A 24,047-nucleotide genomic window follows, 5' to 3' on the forward strand; every position below is an offset into this window, starting at 1 on the left:
ACTGAAAACATCTTTCTTTGACGGTATGATTGTGTTTTGACCAGGAATCCTTACTTGAATTGTACAGCACTGAGTTTGTCATAGTACTTACTTATTTAAAATGATACAATATTAATAATATTGTATAAAAAATTAATGCAACTTAATACAGACAATTGAAATAGACAACAGAAGCTTGCAGCAATAGGTATGACATGACAAACCCCGCCTCCATTCTGTGGCTACCCTGTTTACTGTTTCTATGGTAACGATGTTGTTAACTTCAGTCTCAGGAGTCTTTTCAGAGGTTAAACCGAATAAACTGACATCCACTGTTAATTATCTAACTAAACCGAGCAGATATTGAATGAGCGAACAGGTAAAACGATAGGTACCCTGTTGTTATCCACTGCAAATAACTTTTGAGATTATTACCACAGCTTGTTCGGGTCAAATGTTACCAACTGAAAATTAGCCTAGCGTTACCTTGGTTAACTTACAACAGCTGTAGTTTAGCTGTAATTTAACTTTTTTTCGTTTCTGGTTCTTTTCAGGTGCTTTTTGCCAGACATGGCTACCTCCCCCGGAGTTTTCAAAACTATGTCACAGTTTCCAGTCCTTCCCCCCATTGAAGGCACGCAGCAGCAGCAGCGGGGAGAAGTTGAGCAGATCCAGGCAGCAAAGGTGGAGATAGCGGAGAGGCTATCGGCTCACAAGAAGCTGCTGAGGCACAGAAGGAGTAAAGTGCAACAAGAGAAACTACATATGATATTGTATGTTTTTTGTCAGTACCTCATTGATAGCCAGGATTATGGTAGAATAATCCCACCAGCTAATTTAGACAGTTTGTCATTATGATGACTGCTGGGTTTCCTGCAGTGTAACACTTTATTGACTGACTTATTACAGGATGTCTAGAGCAATGGAAAGTTACAGACAGAGCAAGGAGAGGAGAGCAGAGCCCAGCCAGTCACCAGAGCCACAGTTTCCACCCTCTGTATGACAATTATCGGACTTCCTATGCACACATTTTAAATATCAATTTATATCCAAAAATATTGCACAATATAATGTGGTACATCTCAATACTTGCTTTACAGATGCTTAGTGAGGAGCGGAAGCGTAGGGTGAGTTCTCTATTTAGTTTTAAATTTGTCAAGAGATCAAACCATATTTATATTCATGTATCTCCTCTCTTAATTTATTTTGGCTCCATTTGCAGATGAATTATGTGTTCCTGAGGCAGTGTTTGGAGAGCCGCCCATTCACTCCAATCCAGCAGCGGTGGTTGGACTCCATCGTTTCCAGAGTCCCACCAAAACTTAAAGATAGCCCTGAGACAAATAAACTGCTACAGGAGCTCTGCGTGGAAGTCAGCAATGACTTCCGCAATGTTATTGTCAAGCACACAGGTATTGCCAATTTTTATCTCTTATCCAATCTATTCCTCTGGAATATATGTAGACTACAGGTGAGGCGTGTCTCATTATGCCATATTTACTCCCTTTAGTGGACACAGTACTAAGGAATCCGCAGATAGAGGGATCTATCTCAGAAAAACAGACGGCTACCCAAACAAAGTGAGTTTCTTAAGTACAGGAATGCTAATACAAAGTAACCAAATAGTAGCTGACCTATTTTAATGCATTTTGTAAAATGTATTTCCAATCTTTTGCAGAATTCTTGATTTTTCCCAGCCTTGGCATGATTGCTTTATCAGAAGCCGGAAGATGATAAAAACAAATTTGCACATTCTTCATCCGGTGATGAAAACTGTCTTGGACATTGGCCACATGACATTTTCTCCACTGATCCTGGTTGATGTTTCAGGATGCAGGTGAGAAAAGACAACATGAATGCAACATGGTACTGTTTAAAATAAACACACAACTAAGACGTTTTACATTAGGATTTGCTCAGTTTTCATTTTGATTTCATTTTGATTTCATTTTGGCTTCTGTTGGTTCAGGGCTTCAGGACCGGTGGATTGTAAGAGCCTACAGAATAAAATGGCTGTGGTGTGTAAGAGGACGGAGGATCGTATCATGAATACCTGGTTCCCCAAAGTCATCCACTTACTAACTAGTAAAGAAACCCTGAAAGGAGTTAAGGAGGAGAAATTGGACTCCTTCTATGATTGTGCATCCACGCTCATCTCCAATCAGGTGAGATAATGCTGATTTTAGACTTGGGAAGAGTCAGTTTTGAAATGATTTAAGGTAAAGTTATTTCATTCATTATTGACATCAAAAACAGTCCTTAGTTATATTAATAACAGCCAACTGTCATACATTAAAAAATAGCTAAAGACACCTTGAATTGTCAAGGTTTTGTATCTTTACTGCTGCTTATTGTAAACTAAATTGGTCAAGGAAGTTTGTAAGCTGTAATAGCTGTAGTAGTAACTGCATGTCAACAACTAGCCATTATTATGATTTTCTGTATGTTTACTGTAGCGTTCTTTGTTCCTCGATTACACATATAGACTAACAGACATTTTACTTTTGTAAATTCCCAGTTGAAATCCCTTCTTCAGAAAAGTGTTGAGGAGTTTGTTAATCTGTTTGATCCAAGTCATCACCACCGGTTGCCCCTCTTCCGTATGGCCTTGACATTTGATGATGAAAAGATGGAAATTTACCCCACCTTACAAGACCTGGAGGCTGCTGTTTTTGAGATTCTCAATGCCATCACAAATACAATGCAGGTGAGGTTATGTGTAATCACGTCAAAAGGGAAAATGACCATGATGGCATATTTTTCATGTAAAATTGTATTTTTAGCTAATATTGATATCTATGAATTTTCTCCACAGAAAGTACAGACGGTCCAGTCATGGTTAACACAAGCCGCATCTTCATTTGTGGATGCTAAGGTGGCTGATCACATCCTTGCTTGGGCTCAGGTCACTTTAAAGACCGCTGTGCGCAAGAATCTCGAAGAACCTGACAAACATTTCCAGAGTTATGGTGATGTTGCATAATGCAGTCATTTCCTATCATCACACCATTGACCTTAATTCACTTCACTGCTGACGTTTCTGCTTTATTTTGCAGTCGACAACTACGACTGGCTAGTTAATGGTAGTGCTCAGACTCGAGTGGAGATGTTCATGAGAGAGGAGCACTCTTTTGATGAGTACACCAAGGTAACAAATAATAAAGTTTAATTCATGCTTGATATGTTATATACCCTCCTTGTTTCCAGTTTTCCTAATGACTGTCATTGTATAATCTCACTGCTTTCGAAGCAAGTGGAGGAGTTTCGTGCTCTGTCAAAGGAGATTATCAGCCTCCCAGCAAAAGCCCACTTCACAATGGTCCATCTGGACTGTGAAGAACTGAAACAAGGGCTGGCCAGCAAAGCCAAAACATATGCGGAAATACTTCTGAAGAAAATGATCACCAGCCACCGTGAGCGAAATCTACAGTGAGTCACTTCTTGTAACATTCATATACAAAACGGTTTTTAAATCTTCACATTTGATTGATTGATTGATTGATTGATTGATTGATTGATTGATTGATTGATTGATTGACTTTATTGTCCACCTCAGTGGAAATTTGTCTTTAGCTCATCCCAAAGAAGGTACAATTTTGATGTATGTGATGTTTAATACTTTTTGTGTCTGTTCAAAGGATCTGCTCTGAATTTGAAATTATCAGAGAGAAAGCTCTGAAGGTTCCAGAGAATACAGAGGACATGACTCAAATGGTTGACTACATAAATTTCACTAAGACGACGGGTATTGCAGAACTGAATGCAAAAATAAAGGTAAACAACCTAATGATTGGTTTTACATGTTGCAATATACATATATTACAAACATATAATGATTTATCTCATACCAATTATAATATACAAAACATCATTCATGACCACATTGTTTTCTGACAGGATGCCTTCTCCAGGGTGATCTACCTCTTAGATGTCCAGATCATTGAGCCAGAGGATCTGGAGCTTAATTCGACTGTCTTTCTCTGGCCAAAAAACATCCACCATTACTTCGATCTTAATGAAGAGGTGATGATTTCATGTCTGCCTATAACAATATATCATGGATGTTTTTTAAAGATGACCTGATTCTAGGCAACTTTTTCATTTTCTAGGTGATGCAGACAGCCAAGCAGAAAGGAGAGCAGGAGCTGCTGGCTAAAAGAGAAAGATTAATGGTACATTTGGAGAAGTTGGGACGCAGAACAGAGCAGTTCCCACACTGCTCTGAGCTGGATATGATGCAGCAGGTACAGTGTCATTAGCGTGTTCACAACATTTTGGGAAGCAAAAAAGCATTTTTCCAAAATGTCAACCTATTACTATTTACGAACTAGAACTGAAATTACTTGGAGGGATATCTATTCATATTAAAATATGCCTTTCAATGCTTACTAGTGTCAGTACAAGTGATCAGAATTGTACAAAAGCATCATTAGATGTTTTTATCTCTTGAGCTTGAATTTTGTCACATTTATTAAACCTGAATAACAAGACTGCATTATCTTGTCAAATAGCCACTGATCTGGATCATTGGTATAACAAGTTTTAAAAATCGTTTTAGTGGAAGGCTGTTCTGCATTAATCAGATACATTGTTGCAGTTAGATGTTCATTTTTGCTACTTTTGGATCAGAACACATTTTCAGAGCACCAGTGATTCATATATGCAGATATAATTGTCTTGTTATCATTTTTTGGGCAGTATGTTTCAGATGTCAGAACAGTTCAGAAACTTCTCCAGGATGCTAAGGACACAATTGACTTCATTAACAAAGAAGAGGCCTTCTACAAATGGGACCAAACATGTTACCCAGAAGTTGAAGTCATTAGAGAGAACATTGAACCGTACCAGAAGCTGTTTGGATTTGTACTGAAGTGGCAGCGCACGGAGAACAGGTCTAACTGCAGTTTGATACATGTTGTGTTTTAATGAAAAAAAAAAATCCCCTCATAACCTTTTTATCTTCTTTGTGCATAGATGGATGGATGGTTGCTTCCAAGACCTAGATGGCGAGAGCATGGAGGTAAAAGTGGATGAGTTCTTTAGGGAGATTTTCAAGATGCTGAAGTTTTTCCAACAGAAACAGAATAAGGCCGAGCAAGAGATGGAGAAGATTGCTGGGAAGACTAAGCGACGACCTAGTGAAGACAATCCAAGGAAGCAAGAGAACCCCATAATACTTTTGTGCTCTGCTGTAATGGAGCAGATCAAAGAGTTCAAGGTATTCTATGTAACTATTACTTCAAAGGGACTCATTAACAAAGCCTTGTAGTAAATAGCTTTGTGTACTGATGCTAAAAAATTATGTGGAATGTGCTTGTATCAACAGGACCATATCCCTGTAGTGTCCATCTTGTGTAATCCAGGCATCAGAGCCCGCCACTGGGGCCAGATGTCAAACATAGTGGGGTATGACCTCACTCCTCACTCTGGTACTACACTACGAAAAGTTCTCAAACAAAACCTGAATCCTTACCTGGAAGAGTTTGAGTCAATCAGCGCTGCTGCTAGTAAAGTGAGAGCTCTTGAAATTTGTGTTTGTTTATATAGCATTTGAAAAAAACACCAATACCGAATCTTTATGTTGAATGCTATATATCCCCACTATGTGTCTCTACAGGAGTTTTCCTTGGAGAAGGCAATGCAAACCATGGTGCATATTTGGGATGGTATTTCTTTCCACCACCAACCTTACAGGGAGACAGGAGTGTCTATCCTGACTGCCTTGGATGAGATTCAGACAATGCTAGATGACCAGATTGTGAAGACTCAGACTATGAGGGGCTCACCATTCATCAAACCCTTTGAAAATGAGATCAAGGTTAGCTTAGGGTTTTGGGGAATGTACTTACCTAATTATAATAAATAAATGTGTAATTAGCATCAGAGTTATGCTGTATTTCTATACCCAGCCCTGGAGAGCTTTAACTGTTTGTTGTTTGACGTCAGCTTTGGGAGGAGCGTCTGCTTCGTATTCAGGAAACCATAGATGAGTGGCTGAGGGTGCAGGCCCAGTGGCTTTACTTGGAGCCCATCTTTTCATCCCAGGACATAATGCAGCAGATTCCGGAAGAGGGACGACTTTTCCAAACTGTTGACAAAAACTGGAAAGAGGTCATGAGTCACTGCGTTAAGGACCCTAAGGTACCCATCAACACACTTATTAAAGATCACCTAAATAAAAAATCTGAAAGATACATTGTTTGAGTTAACCATTAATTTGTAATCGTAGATTCTGCAAGCAACATCGCTGCCTGGTTTACTAGAAAAACTTCAAGATTCCAACAACCTCCTCGATATCATCATGAAAGGACTGAATGCCTACCTGGAGAAGAAACGTCTCTTTTTTCCCCGGTAAACAACAAGATTTTGCTGTGTCTCTTTTGTTCAACTCTTTTTTAATATCACAGATTCAGTACTTGTTGTCAATGCCTTGTCCAGGTTCTTCTTTTTGTCCAATGATGAAATGCTGGAGATTCTGTCTGAGACCAAGGACCCACTGCGAGTACAGCCCCATCTGAAGAAGTGCTTTGAGGGCATTTCTAAACTGGACTTCCTCCCCAATCTGGATATCCAGGCAAGGCAAATATTGTTATTGTTACATGACACTATGGTTGATGAACTTTCATTAAACTGCATACTTTTCATGCCCAGGCCATGTATAGCAGTGAAGGTGAGCGAGTTCAACTAATCCAGCACATCTCCACGTCTGAAGCCAAAGGAGCCGTGGAAAAGTGGTTGGTGCAGGTGGAGGATATGATGCTTCGCAGTGTCAGAGATGTAGTGGCCCGGTCCAGGGTGGTGAGATCACTGTTCTCCATACCTTACATACAGTATATATATATATAAATGTGAGTGAGTGACATCTGAGTGGTTGAGTGTGGTTGTATTGACAGGCTTATGCTGAGACTGCGCGAAGCCAGTGGGTCAAGGACTGGCCTGGGCAGGTGGTGCTTTGCAGCTCCCAGATTTTCTGGACGTTGGAGGTGCATGAAGCCATTAGATCAGGGACTGAAGTGAGTTTTTACATCGCTTTTTCTGAAATATTTTGTTGTGATGATTCCTAGTTAAAATCAAATTTTAATTTACTAATTAAACCGTAATAGTGTTACAGTAGTGAATTTGATCGTGCCAAAGTAAAGATGTGTCTCACTCCTGACTGACTGACCTGAATTTTTCTCTAGATTAGCATGGCACCTTAACGGTATCACCCTGGGAAAACATTTAAATAGTAACTGGGCTTTTGTTCTCTGTAGGGTTTAAAGAACTACTATCAGCAACTCCAGAATCAGCTGAAGGACATTGTGGAGCTGGTGAGAGGGAAACTGCCCAAACAAACACGGATCACTTTGGGAGCACTGGTCACAATTGATGTCCATGCCAGGGATGTGGTCATGGAGCTTATTGATAAAGGTACCTCACTGAACAAAATACAGAGTAAAAGAGTTTTACTTCAGCACCCACAGTGGCACCCAGAAAGAGAATGTTTGTCAAATAAAATAATTGTTTCCATTTTTAACAGGTGTATCACATGAAACTGACTTCCAGTGGCTAGCCCAGCTGCGTTATTACTGGAGCAATGATAATGTTCGTGTTCGCATAATCAACTGTGATGTTAAATACGCCTATGAGTACTTGGGGAACTCACCACGTCTGGTCATCACTCCACTGACTGACAGATGCTACCGAACCCTGGTAAAATATCTGAAAAATAGCCTACTTAAAAAATGCCACATGCCTCTTACTTTGATTGAAATACTGCTGAGTGATCGTGTATTTTAACATTAAATTCCAAAGTCCTATCTTTGCTTTAGATTGGAGCTTTCTACCTGAATTTGGGTGGTGCACCTGAGGGTCCCGCTGGAACCGGAAAGACTGAAACCACCAAAGATCTGGCCAAAGCTCTAGCTGTGCAGTGTGTGGTCTTCAATTGCTCTGATGGACTGGATTACATCGCTATGGGCAAAGTAACATGAACAGGAAATTTTTAACTTATATGTATAATTCTAATGCCATAGTTATAACTCCAAAAATATGATATTTTACCTTGTATTTTGGTGCAATCTCACAGTTTTTTAAAGGTCTGGCTTCATCAGGTGCATGGGCATGCTTTGATGAGTTCAACCGTATTGAGCTGGAGGTGCTGTCTGTAGTAGCCCAGCAGGTGCTCTGCATCCAGAGGGCTGTCGAGCAGAAGCTGGAGTACTTTGACTTTGAAGGGACTATGCTCAAACTCAATCCCAACTGCTTTGTGTCCATAACAATGAACCCCGGCTATGCAGGACGCTCAGAACTCCCAGACAACCTCAAGGTCTTTTACCAGTGAAATATTTTATTAGACATTGGTGTTATGAACACATTAGCTCTAACATATTCTTCATCATTTATAATATGAATCAGCTTCTCAGATAATTTCAGTTGGCTTTTAACATCAAATCATGCTCAGTGATAATGCTTTTAAACGCCTTCAATATAATGTTACACAATATTAGAAAATGTGCTACACTCCAAGATTGGCAGTAACAGATTAACTTAATTTTTTTGTCTCCTCTCTGTGCAGGTGTTGTTCCGAACAGTGGCCATGATGGTCCCCAACTACGCACTGATAGCAGAAATCTCTCTGTATTCATATGGCTTCCTCAATGCCAAACCACTGTCTGTAAAGATCGTGATGACCTACAGGCTCTGTTCTGAGCAGCTCTCATCCCAGTTCCATTATGATTACGGAATGAGGGCTGTCAAAGCTGTACTTGTGGCTGCAGGAAACCTCAAGCTCAAGTTTCCTGATGAGAATGAGGACATACTGGTATTTGTACTGAATCAATGCATTTGTTAAACATTTTTCCATATGGGGTCCTAACTTTTGGGAACTTTTTAAGTTTGCTCTTTCTGACCCTTTCACTTTTTTTTTCCAAATGTTGTAACTCAGCTCCTGAGGTCCATAAAGGATGTTAATGAGCCCAAGTTTCTCTCCCATGATATCCCACTATTCAATGGGATCACCAGTGATTTGTTCCCAGGCATCTCCCTCCCTGAAGCTGACTATCAGGTTGGATATGTTGATGTCATTACTTATTACTAAATCTGAGAGCACCTGGTGTTTTTAGATATTGTATTGTATATTATAATCAGTGTTTTTTCATATCTTTGGCAGCTGTTTCTAGAGGCTGCTACAGAGTGCTGTAAAAATCACAACGTACAACCAACAGAAGTCTTCTTACAAAAGATGATTCAGACATATGAGATGATGATAGTCAGGCATGGGTATGTTGTATTTCAATTTCCCATGTTACCATACTCTTAAATCCTGCTGACCATGTTCCCACCTGATGACCCCAAAGACATGTTAGTTATCACTGCTCATTAGTCTGTATAGCTAAATTAATAGTTATCATAGGACATGTTAAGCTTAGGGAGCTATTCACTGAGTCTGGTCCATTTTCTGTAGCACAAGCTTTGTGTTTATCTTAAATTTTCAGTAATACAGTATTTCACATAATTGAGACCTTTTTTTAATGTCAGTTTCATGCTGGTGGGAGAGCCCTTTGCTGGAAAGACCAAAGTGCTGCACGTGCTAGCTGATACTCTGACTCTCATGAACGAGAGAGGGTATGGTGAAGAAGAGAAGATCATCTTCAGGACATTGAATCCAAAGTCCATCACCATGGGACAGCTCTTTGGACAGTTTGATCTAGTTTCTCATGAGGTAGGCCTGTGCCTTGGATCCTTTTGTATTTATCCTGTCACACAGATCCCCTGGTTTTCACAGTACTGATTTACACCTGGAACAACAGATGTCCCTTTTTTTCCACTTAGTCTTTTCACCTTTTGTTTTTCCTAATTTTCAGTGGACAGATGGGATTGTGGCCAACACATTCCGTGAATTTGCATCAGCTGAAACACCAGACCGTAAATGGGTGGTGTTTGATGGTCCCATAGATACACTGTGGATTGAGAGCATGAACACTGTGCTGGATGACAACAAAAAGGTAAAAAAAAAAAAAATACAGTAAAATCATTTAATATTGTAGTATTTCTGAGTTTTGTTGTTTATTTGCTTACACATTATGAGTAAGATCTTTATTGCTTCACTCTTCCCTCCCAGTTGTGTCTGATGAGTGGTGAGATCATCCAGATGTCCAATCAGATGAGTCTGATTTTTGAAGCAATGGATCTATCACAGGCCTCTGTAAGTCAGATGTTCAGAGTAAAGTATATTATTTTCTGACTAATGTATTTTAGTTCTGATTTGATTATCCCATTGTAAGGTTTAGCGGTTACTGGTGCATTGCTAGAGGGTCACCAACATACACCAACATGATTGCGAAGAACATTTGATTCTAACTAGGTGTCATTATTACAGTTTGTCCAGCAGAGAGCACTGACAAGCTGAATTATCACTGTATCTTGGTCACAATTTTAAAAAATGTTACCTTACATGTTATGTTTATAAGCAAAAAAACACATACATATATATATACACACATTGACCAATCTTTTATAAACTCACAAATATTGATCAGTATGAGGCTGAAAAACCCAGTACTGGTTGCTGGGCTATAGTACCTAGATTGACTGACAGGATATGATTGGATGTTATAAAAAGGTCATGTTTGGTTATTTTCTCACTGCAGCCTGCCACAGTCAGCCGATGTGGTATGATCTACATGGAGCCATCTCAGTTGGGCTGGGAACCCTTAGTGATCTCCTGGTTGAACTCTCTTCCTGATGCTCTGCAGAGCCCAAACAACTGCTCCCTGCTGCTGGAGCTCTTCCACTGGCTCCTGCCACCTGCCCTCAGGATGCTGCGTAAACACTGCAGAGTAAGCGATTCCAGTGCCCAGAACAATCCACGCACAAATATCTGTAGAACATTTAGAAGTTTATGTTTATTTATATACAAAACACAGAAGTTTTGTCATGCCTGATTATGGTTTTGTTTGCAGGAGGTTGTTCCAACTAGCAACAGTAACACTGTGATGTCCTTGTGTCGACTGTTTGAGATGCTGCTCACTGAACCTGTAAAGACATATCCTGGGGATAAAAATATTCTCAGCTGGATCATGGTAAAAGAGCCAAATCATTTATTATTTTAAATAATATTATACCATATTAATTTACAACAATTTCTTTGGAACTGCACCTCGCAACATCCATGCAACGTTTAACTGTTTTGGTATTTGCACTGTCTATTTTGGTTAAATTATATTTTTGTATGACCCCTTTTAATTCTTCACGATCACAGGCAGCTTTTGGCTTCTCCCTGGTGTGGTCTGTGGGTGGCAGCTGTGATGCAGACAGCAGAGAGAAGTTCAGTGAGTTCTTCAGGGTGGCTGTTTCAGGAAAAGCAGAAGAATACCCAATCCCTGCCACTGTGGGAAAATGGGAGTGTCCCATGGATGACAAAGGCCTGGTGTATGACTATTTTTATGAGGTACTGCATAATTTCATCACTCAGATCTGTTTCAGTTGTGTTTAAAACAGTAAATCAGCCTCTAATCTCTTATACAGTTCAATGGGAAAGGCCGCTGGATTCAATGGAATGATCTCATCAAGAATGTCAACCTGGGGGACAAGAACACCAAAGTGCAAGAGATCATTGTTCCCACCATAGACACTGTCCGTTACACCTACCTCCTGGACCTCTGCATCAGCTACAGAGTGTTAGTATTTTCAGGAGTCAAAATGGCAATGATCAACATGAATGCCAAAAGTGCTTTATTACCATAAATAACTGTGAATTCTATCTGTGCTACATGTACTTTTATTTTCTTATTATTTCTTATTTTATTGATTCACATTCAATCTAACAAATTTGATTTTTTGCATTTTTTATTACTATGCTTAGGCCTCTTCTGTTTGTTGGTTCTACTGGCACTGGAAAGTCAGTGTATGTGAAGGACAAATTGATGAACAATCTGGACAAAGACCTATATTTGCCCTTTTTCATCAATTTTTCAGCCCGCACTACTGCCAACCAAACCCAGGTAAGCACTTAGGAACCATGGATGAAAGAATGTTCTTGGAGGAATTTTTTGATTACGAGAAAAATATTCTCAGTCATAAATATTATGTGATGTGATAATCTATACAAACAAGAATGGATAATTCTTTTAATTTTCTAACCTTTATTCTGTATGTATGTCATTCTTCAGAATATCATCATGTCCAGGTTAGATAAGAGAAGGAAGGGGGTGTTTGGGCCCCCCATGGGAAAGAAGTGTGTCATCTTTGTGGATGACATGAATATGCCTGCACTGGAACAGTTTGGAGCACAGCCTCCTGTGGAGCTTCTTCGACAGTACATGGACCACGGAAACTGGTATGGACCATCCACTATTACCAATTTCACATTAAGACAAATAACAGAAAAGAGCACATTTACCGTTCATTTGACAGACAGACCTTACCTGTTACACTCTGTTAGGTATGATCTGAAGGATACCTCCAAGCTCACTCTTGTTGACCTCCAGCTCGTCTCAGCTATGGGTCCCCCTGGTGGTGGGAGGAATGCAGTTACATCTCGCTTTCTGCGCCATTTCAACATTTTTAGCATTAATCCCTTCAGTGATGACACCATGGTTCGCATCTTCTCCAGTGTGGTGTCCTTCTATCTCAAAAATAACCAATTCCCACCTGAATGTTTCACTATTGGCAACCAAATAGTGACAGCTACCATGGAAGTGAGTGCCCAAAAGACACACCTTGATATCACATGAACTGTTTATATGTGATAAATAAATATGTTTTTCATGTGTTAAATGCTCTTAGTAATCATATCTTGTTTTCTCTAATGTTTTAGTTCTCTGATCATATGTTTTTCATTCCCAAAGGTATATAAGAAAGCCATGAAGAACCTGCTTCCAACTCCAGCCAAGTCTCACTACACCTTCAACCTGCGGGACTTCTCACGCATTATCCAAGGCTGCCTGTTGCTGAAGAAGGAGTCTCTGGAGAACAAACGTACTATGATACGCTTGTTTGTCCACGAGGTCTTCCGTGTCTACTATGACCGGCTGGTGGATGACAAAGATCGAGCATGGCTCTACCAGCTGATGAACAGCATCCTCAAAGATCACTTCAAAGAGTCCTTTGATCAGGTGTTTGATCACCTAAAACAAGGCCGTAAAGTAAGTTGCAACTGAGTTATTTTTTCTCTCTTGTCATGTGCTCTAATATTACAGTGTTTCACAGTATGTTAGTAGACGTAGGAAAGAAGAGGAGCTGCTCTGCGCTGTTGCCAGTCCTGTTGCTGCTCCGGATCTAAATACGTTTTTGAATTCATTTTTATATAACTATTATATCAATTTATACTAGCATATGAAACATTAATAACTGTACTTGTGCTCTACTAATACAAAATATGTACTTATTTTTAAAAAAAGAAAAAATCTAAATGCTTTATTTTGTAGCATCAAATTTCTTCTTTTCTCAGCTGGTTGAGGAAGACATGCGGAATCTTCTGTTTGGTGACTATATGAACCCTGACTTGGAGGATGATGAGCGCCTGTATGCTGAGGTGCCTTCAATGGACAGTTTTGCTCAGGTGGTGACGTCGTGTCTTGATGAATACAACCAGATGCACAAAAATCGCATGAACCTTGTCATCTTCCGGTAAACAGCTTTGATGCTATAGATGAAAAATTTTTCTTGTTGTAAGAAAGGCAAGATTTTTCGACTGAACATAACCAAATGACTTCAACTTTTATGAAGTAAATTCATGAAATTATTTACATATGTTCAAGTCAGTCTTGAACTGAGAAAATGTCTGCATTATGTAGCTACGTCCTAGAACACCTGTCCCGTATCAGCCGTGTGTTAAAGCAGCCAGGAGGCAATGCCCTGCTTGTGGGAGTGGGAGGCAGTGGACGCCAGTCCATCACCCGTCTGGCTACGTCCATGGCCCACATGACCATGTTCCAGCCTGAGATCTCTAAGAGCTATGGCATGACTGAGTGGAGAGACGATCTTAAGGTTAGCTTTATGGTTTAGGAAATACTTCTGCGTGTTATTCTGGTGCATTACATGTTTTTTCACACTGTTATGATTTCTGCTTGGGATTTTTTTCCATTTCCAAACAGCTGCGATTTTTCTCACATACATTTTTAACATCACAATACTCTGTCTCCCTGTTTTTCCTTATACTACAGATGCTGCTGAAAAATGCTGGGGTGAAAGGTCAGAAGACGGTGTTCTTGCTAACTGACGCTCAGATCAAAGATGAGGCTTTTCTAGAAGATGTGGACAGTGTCCTGAACACAGGAGAAGTGCCCAATCTGTTTGCCATAGATGAGAAGCAAGAGATTATGGAGGTAGGCTCTTATAAGCCTTTATAGAACAATTTATACCTTGTGTAAAGGTCCTATTTATTTATATTGAATATAACTCTTACTTCATCTCTTGTTCTACAGGCAGTACGCCCCATTGCCCAGGCTGGTAATAAGAATTTGGAGTTGAGCCCACTGACTCTGTTTGCATTCTTTGTTGCACGCTGCAAAGAGAACCTGCATATTATTGTGGCCTTCAGTCCCATTGGGGATGCCTTTCGAAATCGCCTGCGCCAGTTTCCATCTCTTATCAACTGCTGTACCATCGACTGGTTCCAGGTAGTATATAGGCATTAGGAGGCATTCATTTGTAATTTATCTGCAGTGAAATATACTGCATATGCAGTACCAAGCATTAAACGCCAAAAACTATGTACTGCATGTATCTGTGTTTCAATCAGTCAGTCAGAGTTACTCACCCCTCGCTATTCTTCTCCTCTCTCTGCCCTGACAGCCATGGCCAGAAGAGGCTCTTGAGCGAGTGGCCAACTCCTTTCTGGAGTCCCTGGAGATGAGTGAAAATGAGAGGCAGCAGGTCATACCTATCTGCAAAACATTCCATACCTCTGCCAAACAGCTCTCACAGAGGTAAGGCATGTGGTTATTTATGACTTGTATATTCAAAGATATATTACATTTATATTACGCTATTGCTTTCATTGCAGATTCCTCTCGGAGCTTGGCCGCCATAATTATGTGACACCCACATCCTACCTGGAGCTGATAGCAGCTTTCCGTCTGCTACTCACTCAGAAAAGAGACACTGTCATGAAGGCTAAACAGAGGTATACCAACGGTCTGGATAAACTAGCCTTCGCTGAATCTCAGGTATATGCAGCCCCATTTTTACCTGAGTTGATTTGTTTTTTGTCTTTTTCTTTCTTTTTTTTTTTAAATCAAAAATTTTAAGCATACCTCAGCCATAAGCTATTTTTAAGAATGTCTCTCTGTAGGTGGGTGAGATGAAAAAAGAACTGGTAGACCTACAGCCCAAGCTGGAGCAGGCAAAAATAGACAACACGAAAATGATGAAGGTGAATAAATCACAGCTTTATTCAGACCCAACATTGACTAGAGTATATCCTGAATGCAAATATATAGTAAATATTTATATATTGTATAATGTGATGACTTTCAGGTTATTGAAGTGGAGTCTGTGGAGGTAGAAGCCAAAAGTAAAGTTGTGCGTATTGATGAAGAGGCAGCAACTATAAAAGCCAATGAGGCTCAGGCTCTGAAGAACGAGTGTGAGAGCGACTTGGCTGAGGCTATCCCTGCCCTGGAAGCTGCTCTCTCTGCCTTGGACACTTTGAAGGTGAGCACCCTTCAGCCGCACTGCTTCTTTTTTTTCTTTTTTTGTTCCAGGTTTAGCCACTCAGACCATTGCAGCTTAGAAAGTAAGTTGACCTGCTTGTTTCATTTCAGCCCTCTGATGTCACAATTGTGAAGTCGATGAAAAATCCACCTTCAGGGGTGAAGCTGGTGATGTCAGCTGTGTGTGTTATGAAGGACATAAAGGCAGATAAGATAGCTGACCCAGCTGGGAGTGGAAAAAAGGTTGGATAGGGAAAAATACATTTTATTTTAAAAGCTCATCGTAACAAAAACATTGTTACTAACCCTAAAATTACAACTTGTACTAATATCCATGATATTTTTTTTATTGTCTAGGTTTTGGACTATTGGGGTCCAAGCAAGAAGCTACTGGGGGATATGAACTTCTTACGAGATCTTAGAGAATATGACAAGGACAATATTCCTGTGAGTGTCAGGAAAACTACATTCCTATTCCTATGAAATTACATACTAGTATTTTGTTATGACTGACTGTGCTATCTTTTACTTGCAGGTCCCTGTGATGCAAAAAATCCGTAGTGAGTACATGACTAATCCTGACTTTGACCCCAGTATAGTGGCAAAAGCCTCCTCTGCAGCAGAGGGCCTGTGCAAGTGGATAAAAGCAATGGAGGTGTATGACAGGGTGGCAAAGGTGCAGTGTTTCTGGACTTGCATAGACTTTTTTTCTCATGATCTATCCTGATAACATATGCATGCCTATGTATACACATCCTTGGTTTTCAACCACTCTCTGTGGTTTTAGGTTGTGGCTCCTAAAAAGGCCAATCTTGCAGAGGCCCAGGAGTCCCTGGCTGCTACCATGGCCCTGCTGGACCAGAAAAGAGCTGAGCTAAAGGAGGTCGAGGACCGTTTAGCTGCTCTTCAAAAAACTTTTGAGGAGAAGACAGAGGAGAAGGCTCAGCTGGAAATCCAAGTGGATTTGTGTGCCAGGAAGTTGGAGAGGGCTGAGAAACTCATTGGTGGTCTGGGTGGAGAGAAGACCAGGTGACGATGCACAAAAATATATATAGTTAATTATTTTCTCCAATTAAGATAATTACAGTACTCCACTGACTGAAATCATGTTTGTCTTTAGATGGTCTAAGGCAGCAGATGACTTGCAGAACACATATGACAACCTTACTGGTGATGTTCTCATCTCTGCTGGTGTCATCGCCTACCTCGGGGCTTTCACTGCTGGCTTCAGACAGGACTGCACCAAGTTATGGACCAAACTCTGCCAAGTAAGAGTCCTCAGTTTTTTATTTAGACTTTTTTAGGTACTCTCTTTGAAGTCATACACATTTCATTGCTCATTATCTATTTTCACCTATCTCAAAATCTCTAGTCTGAGAACATTCCATCATCAGATGACTTCTCTCTCAGTAATACCCTGGGAGATCTGATTAAAATCAGGGCTTGGAACATTGCAGGCCTCCCCAGTGACTCTTTCTCTATTGACAATGGTGTCATTGTCAGTAATTCACGTAGATGGTGAGTCTATATTGCTCAAATGTTTTGGTGAAGTTTTAAATCTACTTTCTACTGAAACATTTGTCACAAACATGCAGTTTTTTGTTAAATAGGAGTAAAACTGGCAGTAAATATGTACAGTTCAACCTAAGATTCATCTCATCATTAATGTTTGTCTTATTGTAGGCCCTTGATGATTGACCCTCAGGGCCAGGCCAACAAGTGGGTGAAGAATTCAGAGAAAGACAACAACCTGAGTGTAATCAAACTGACAGACACGGACTACATGAGAACTTTGGAAAACTGTATTCAATTTGGAACACCACTGCTGCTGGAAAATGTGGGAGAGGAGCTAGACCCTTCACTAGAACCACTGCTGCTCAAACAAACCTTCAAACAAGGTGCGGAGAGTGTGATATGACTGCCAAAGACTTCTCTACAATTTGGAACTGTGAAAATTGTAAGTTCAGTCATTTTTGTTTCACCCAGGCGGTGTGGATTGCATCAGGCTGGGGGAGAGTGTGATTGAGTACTCCTGTGATTTCCGTTTCTACATCACCACAAAGCTGAGGAATCCTCACTACCTGCCAGAACTGGCCACCAAGGTGTCGCTGCTCAATTTCATGATCACCCCAGAGGGCCTGGAGGACCAGCTGCTGGGGATTGTGGTTGCCAAGGAGAGGTAGTGCCCATAAAATAGTCACTTTGGTATTCCACTGAAATGCTACTTGTCGCCTGTGTAGAGCATTGTTTCTGCTTCATTTGCTCCACAGGCCAGAACTGGAGGAGGAGAGAAATGCACTAATCCTGCAGTCGGCTGCCAATAAGAGGCAGCTGAAGGAAATTGAGGATAAAATCCTTGAAACTCTGCAGTCTTCTGAGGGAAATATCCTGGAGGATGAGAGTGCCATACAGATTCTGGACTCTGCTAAAATCATGTCCAATGAGATTACCAAGAAACAGCAGGTGTGGACCACACACAAAAAATGAGATGTGCATGTGACAAATCTGATATTTTGTAATCTAAGTTCTTACTGTTTGCACATTTTCCAGATTGCAGAAAAGACAGAGATCAAAATAGCAGAGTCCAGAGAGGGATACAGAGCCATTGCCAAGCACTCCTCCATCCTGTTCTTCAGCATTGCTGATCTGACCAACATAGATCCCATGTACCAGTACTCTCTGAGCTGGTTTGTCAACCTCTACATTAATTCTATACAAGACAGGTGAGTGATGCACATCACTGCAGTGTCGCAAAAGAGATAATGCATTGAGACGAATCTGCTAAGACTTTATGACTGTACCAGCATTTTGGAGAAGATTGTTCTCCATCTGTTGTATGTATTGTAAACAGAAGCTTGAATATCACACAAGAGTCGCACATTTGATAAAGAGGATTATTACAGCAACTTACTTGTTTCGATTTGGATGTCAGGCTCAGTTCTTGCCTCAGTCAGAATTGCAGTCAAAATTAGATATTTGAGTCAGTGCTCATGGTTAATGCTGAATGCCTTTTAACTCAAATCACTGAAGACATGCAACACTGTTTATGATTAATGACAGAGTGAAAGTATTCCTATACACTAGGTGCATGGGAAATGTAACTTCTTTAATTTGTGGAGCGTTAGATGTGCCCCACACACACAGAAATTATGTTTTTTTTTTTTTACTATAACATCACAATTAGTAGTTGTAGATATCTTAAAATAGAATATGTTTCACTCTACTGTAAGCATAATAGTGGGACTAACTAGTGGCTAGTGGAGACTGAAAGTAGACGGTACTCTGTCAGCAAAGATTGAGCTACATTTGTACAACTGTACGCTGACGTCTGATGTAAACTTAAGCATTGGTTTACTTGAACTTTCAGTTGCTATGTGTTCATCTCAAGCTTCTTGTGTTTTGTCTTTTATTCATCAGTAACAAGTCTAAGATCCTGGAGAGGAGGCTTCGATACCTGATCGATCACTTCACCTATAACCTGTACTGCAACGTCTGTCGCTCTCTGTTTGAGAAGGACAAACTCCTCTTCTCCTTCCTCCTCTGCTGCAATCTACTCCTGTAAGTGTAACTGCTCTGGGACACTAGTTTAATTAATTTAGTTTGTAGGATTTGATTTCAGCTTTTAACCAAGTTCTCATATGAAAATATAAAATGCGAATTTTACATCATGGTTTCTTCTACTGATATTTGCATTCAGAGCAAAAGAAGAGATTGAATACTCTGACTTCATGTTCTTGCTGACTGGAGGAGTGGGCCTGCAGAACACCATTGCTAACCCCGACCCCAGCTGGCTACAGGACAAGAGCTGGGATGAGATCTGTCGAGCCAGTGAGCTGCCTGGCTTACAAGGAATAAAGTAAAACGCATCATTCACTCAACCAAAGACTTTCTTTTTAATTAGTTATGTCTGTCCCGTTTGTCATTATGAATTACTTTTGACCAATGGATTGAATCTGGGTGTTATCTATTCCACAGAGAGGCTTTCATCAAGAGTCCAGAGGACTTCAAGCCTATTTATGACAGCAAAGAGCCATGCGACATTTCTCTGCCCACACCATGGTGTGAACAACTCAATGACTTGCAGAAAATTATCATTGTTCGCTGTCTGAGGCCTGATAAAATAGTGCCAGCTGTGACTAAATATGTGACTGGCAAACTGGGGAAGAAATTTGTACAGCCCCCTCCCTTTGACCTGAGTAAGAGCTACCTGGACTCCAACTCCACCATCCCTCTCGTGTTTGTCCTGTCTCCAGGAGCTGATCCCATGGCTAGTACGTCCTACCTTACCAATTACAGTCAATGTTTCATATGATGCTACCCATGAAAATCATTAGAAATAACAATATCCCTCCATAGGCTTACTGAAGTTTGCCAGTGACAAGAACATGGGCAGTGCCAAGTTCCAGTCAATCTCTCTGGGACAGGGCCAGGGCCCCATCGCTGCTAAAATGATATCCACAGCCATGCAGGATGGGACATGGGTGTGTTTACAGAATTGTCACCTGGCTGTTTCCTGGATGTCCACCCTAGAGAAAATCTGTGAGGACTTAAGTCCAGAAACGTGCCACCCTGACTTCCGCCTTTGGCTTACTAGCTACCCTTCACCCAAGGTTGAGAACTGTTAATTTCATTCTGAGAATGTGCATGCATTGAGAACTAAGATTTAATCTGTCTATAGTCGTATACCCTTTAATAATATCTTTCTGATATCAGTTTCCAGTTACCATCCTGCAGAATGGGGTGAAAATGACAAACGAGCCTCCCACAGGACTCAGACTCAACCTACTTCAGTCTTACTTGTCAGATCCTGTTTCTGACCCTAACTTCTTCAATAACTGCACCAATAAGGAGCTGGTGAGCTCATTTTCATTTTGTTTACATCATGAATACTTTTATTTGATAGGTCTATCGCACAGAGGACATTTTCTGACTCCATGATTTCTCCGCTAGATCTGGGAAAAGCTCCTGTATGGACTGTGCTTCTTCCATGCTCTTGTTCAGGAGAGAAAGAAGTTTGGTCCACTGGGCTGGAATATTCCCTATGGCTTCAATGAGTCTGACCTCCGTATAAGCATCAGACAGTTACAGGTATACATTCAGAGATTCAGTGGCTGAGTTTCTACCATCACAATAATCTAAAATGCACTTAATTTCTTTTCCTCTTTAGCTGTTTGTGAACGAATATGATGAGGTCCCCTTCGAGGCCATAACGTATCTGACCGGGGAGTGCAACTATGGTGGCCGTGTGACAGACGACTGGGATAGGCGGCTCTTGATGACCATCTTGGCAGATTTCTACAACAAGGATGTCATTGAGAAACCTCGCTACCCTTTCTCACCTAGTGGCGAATACTTTGCCCCACCTAAATCTATCTTTGAGGACTACATTGAATTCATCAAGGTAAGAACACTTGAGATAACACACATCAGGAGGATAAAATGTTTTTTGTTTGTTTTCTATTATTTATGTATATAATGACATCAACAGAGTAACAATACCTTTGTTGTGTTCTAGCAACTTCCATTCGGCCAGCATCCAGAGGTGTTTGGGATGCATGAAAATGTGGACATTTCTAAAGATCTCCAGCAGACGAAACTGCTGTTTGATTCCCTGCTACTCACCCAGGGAGGTGGTGCTAAGGGAGGTAGTAGCTCTGGGGGTGACAACACGCTGTACGATATAGCGAATGACATCCTTACCCAGGTATAAACTAGTAGCATCTCCTCTTCATTTAGCTGTTTTTAGACTCACTGGTGGTCATGCTAGTGGCTATGTCAGTTGCCCACCTTTTTGGTCCAGACCAAAATATCTCAGCAACTATTGTGTGGATTGACACGAGATTTTGTGCAGACTTTCATGGTCCCTAGGGTATGAGTCATACTGACTTTGTTGATCTCCTCACTTTTCCTCTAGTGCCCCAAGCAGGTCAGGTTTCACTGATCCCATGAAATATCTCAACATCTACCTGATGACTTGGCAAAATATTTTGTATAGACATTGATAGTTCTCATAGTTCATGGTTCAGTGACTCCTTAATGACTTTGGTGAGCCCATGACATGTCCTCTAGCACCACCATGAGATAGACAGTTGCAGTTTGGTGTGAAATGTCTCAACAACTACAGACAGACATTGATGTCACCCTCATGACTGTCCCTAAACCTCATTTGTAAATGTTAGCATGCTAGCACCACTGTGAGCATGTTAGTATGCTGAAGTTAGCATTTAGCTTGAAGCACCAGTGAGCATACATACCACCTCACAGGGCTGTAAACCACTGTTATTACACATACATAAATACTTTTGTTTATCTTGTATAAGATATCTAAAGAGCATGTTATTATAGCCCTGATGTGAGATGAGGAACTTTTACGTGTGATTTTTCCCATCATTTTAATCTTGTAGTATTTGATTTACAGTAATATTTTCTAAGATTTGGGTTTATTTTTTTGAAGAAAATACACAGGGCACCAGTGCAGATTTCTGGTAAAGAATTTCTAATTTGTGTTTGTTACCTCAACTATAATCTGTACATACTCCATTGAATACTTGTAACTAGCAGGCTTGCTTTTTTCTATAGCTTCCAGCTAATTTTGACACAGAAGCAGCTCTCCTGAAGTTCCCTGTGCGCTATGAGGAGAGTATGAACACTGTGCTCGTCCAAGAGATGGAGCGCTACAACATGTATGGCAAAACAGTTCAGTGCAGAACTTTAAGAAGTACAGCACATCACCACTTATTTTATGACTTAACTGCTGCTTCTCTCTCGCTCTCGCTCTCTCTCTCTCTCTCTCTCTCTCTCTCTCTCTCTCTATCAGGCTGTGTAGTGCAATCCGTGTGAGTCTACAGAACCTGCTGAAGGCCATTAAAGGTTTTGTGGTGATGGATGCAGAGCTGGAGGCAGTTGCAGGCAGTCTGATGGTGGGAAAGGTCCCAGAAAAATGGGCCAAGTGCTCTTACCCCAGCCTCAAACCCTTGGGCAGCTATGTTTCTGACTTTCTCTCAAGACTGAAGTTTTTGCAGGTGAGACTGCCTCACAAAGATCATTTCGTTCAGCGAGGGACACTATTATTTTTGATTGAGGACTGGAAAATGCATTGTATGCTTGAGTATAATTCAATGTGAGCTTGTTCAGTTTTTTACTCATCTTATATTTTCATTTTTACTTTGTGTGTCTGTAGCAATGGTATGACAGCTGTAAGCCTACCGTGTTCTGGCTGTCAGGCTTCTTCTTCACCCAGGCCTTCCTAACTGGGGCTATGCAGAACTACGCCAGGAAATACCATGTCCCCATTGACCTGCTAGGTTTTGATTTTGAGGTCAAATGACACACACTTTATGATCCTTTGTCTCCACCTCAAAGATCTTCTCATAGCCCTAACAGTACGCTGATGAGTTTCGTTTTTATGATCTTACAGGTTCTTCCTATCAATGAGTCAGACACATCACCTGAGGATGGTGTTTATATTAATGGATTGTTTCTGGACGGAGCTCGATGGGACACAGGGAGGTAGGTGTTCACACTACATAGATGTTTACATATTTTTAGAATAATAGTTATTATGATTGTGAAATACAAGGAGACTGGATAAACCTGACCTATTGTTTGTCTCTCTATCATCAGTGGAGTTCTGGCTGAGCAGCACCCCAAAATCCTATTTGACTTCATGCCAATCATCTGGATAAAACCTAGTAAGTATTAGTTTACTTTGTATACAGCCAATGTATGACAAATGAAATTAATTCCATTTACGTTTGTCTATTTGTCTTTGTGTTTTCTTTGTTTCTTTGTTTCTCTCCCATGCAGATCAAAAGAATAGCATCGACCAGCCTCAAAAACTGTATGTTTGCCCTCTCTACAAGACCAGTGAGAGGAAGGGCACCCTCTCTACCACAGGTCACTCCACCAATTTTGTCATTTCCATGATGTTGCTCACCAGCAGGCCCCCTCAACATTGGATCAAGCGCGGTGTGGCCATGCTCTGCCAGCTGGATGACTGAATTGGTCGACACACTGTTGAAGACTGAGGCACTTTTCTGTGGCACATAAAACACAGAGGCCTTGTTGGATTCTCATTTCCTTAACTATGCAAAATTAAGCATAATCTTTGTTTCTTACCAACAAATATGAGTTTCAAAACTATGGATAGAGCATGAATATGGATTTTCTCTCAAAAAAGTAAAAATTAAAGACTTGAAATTATATATGTCTAATTATATATAATACACGAGGATGGCAACATGCACATCTCAGTCCTCAGTAGGTCAAAGCAAAAATGTAAAAACAGAAAAACAAAAACTGCACTGATTCTAATAAATTTAACAAACAAGCATATTGCATGCAGAGTCCCCTGTATTTATTTTCTATGTAGGCCTGCAGAACATACTAATCAACCCAGTGTGCAGCAATTGTTCAGTTACTAATTTAACA

At 40.6% G+C, this 24,047-nt stretch overlaps 1 protein-coding gene across 1 annotated transcript; it reads left to right on the forward strand.

Moving 5' to 3' along the window:
- Positions 1 to 261: 261 nt before the first annotated feature.
- dnah12 (dynein, axonemal, heavy chain 12) lies at positions 262 to 23,954 on the forward strand. Its single transcript, XM_056385915.1, has 74 exons — positions 262 to 358; positions 534 to 752; positions 889 to 976; positions 1,080 to 1,106; positions 1,202 to 1,391; positions 1,490 to 1,559; positions 1,658 to 1,816; positions 1,949 to 2,144; positions 2,498 to 2,686; positions 2,795 to 2,948; positions 3,036 to 3,127; positions 3,230 to 3,408; positions 3,618 to 3,753; positions 3,877 to 4,002; positions 4,089 to 4,223; positions 4,678 to 4,871; positions 4,954 to 5,197; positions 5,306 to 5,491; positions 5,597 to 5,797; positions 5,926 to 6,120; positions 6,209 to 6,330; positions 6,418 to 6,553; positions 6,631 to 6,777; positions 6,873 to 6,992; positions 7,233 to 7,389; positions 7,499 to 7,671; positions 7,791 to 7,943; positions 8,048 to 8,287; positions 8,537 to 8,782; positions 8,906 to 9,025; positions 9,131 to 9,240; positions 9,499 to 9,682; positions 9,825 to 9,965; positions 10,082 to 10,165; positions 10,611 to 10,799; positions 10,923 to 11,042; positions 11,222 to 11,410; positions 11,488 to 11,639; positions 11,825 to 11,963; positions 12,132 to 12,298; positions 12,404 to 12,659; positions 12,810 to 13,106; positions 13,412 to 13,590; positions 13,758 to 13,950; positions 14,127 to 14,288; positions 14,388 to 14,582; positions 14,758 to 14,891; positions 14,969 to 15,131; positions 15,257 to 15,337; positions 15,442 to 15,618; positions 15,729 to 15,860; positions 15,975 to 16,064; positions 16,153 to 16,293; positions 16,405 to 16,646; positions 16,738 to 16,885; positions 16,990 to 17,135; positions 17,301 to 17,515; positions 17,604 to 17,796; positions 17,888 to 18,080; positions 18,168 to 18,340; positions 19,035 to 19,175; positions 19,315 to 19,473; positions 19,593 to 19,888; positions 19,974 to 20,227; positions 20,331 to 20,471; positions 20,568 to 20,705; positions 20,785 to 21,018; positions 21,133 to 21,321; positions 22,197 to 22,300; positions 22,435 to 22,639; positions 22,798 to 22,935; positions 23,035 to 23,126; positions 23,241 to 23,308; positions 23,424 to 23,954. Exons 2-74 carry the CDS (start codon positions 550 to 552, stop codon positions 23,615 to 23,617), a joined length of 11,916 nt encoding a protein of 3,971 aa, XP_056241890.1. The 5' UTR covers positions 262 to 358; positions 534 to 549; the 3' UTR covers positions 23,618 to 23,954.
- The last annotated feature ends 93 nt before the right edge of the window (positions 23,955 to 24,047 follow it).

This window comes from Seriola aureovittata, chromosome 9, assembly GCF_021018895.1.
Source record: "Seriola aureovittata isolate HTS-2021-v1 ecotype China chromosome 9, ASM2101889v1, whole genome shotgun sequence".
NCBI lineage: Eukaryota > Metazoa > Chordata > Actinopteri > Carangiformes > Carangidae > Seriola > Seriola aureovittata.

Excerpts from the sequence above, each read along its gene's own strand:
- dnah12 (XM_056385915.1), top strand. The coding sequence starts at position 550 with ATGGCTACCTCCCCCGGAGTTTTCAAAACTATGTCACAGTTTCCAGTC. Across the intron at positions 15,132-15,256 it reads TAGCCTTCGCTGAATCTCAG|GTGGGTGAGATGAAAAAAGA; the intron begins GTATATGCAGCC and ends GTCTCTCTGTAG. Across the intron at positions 18,081-18,167 it reads AGATTACCAAGAAACAGCAG|ATTGCAGAAAAGACAGAGAT; the intron begins GTGTGGACCACA and ends CACATTTTCCAG.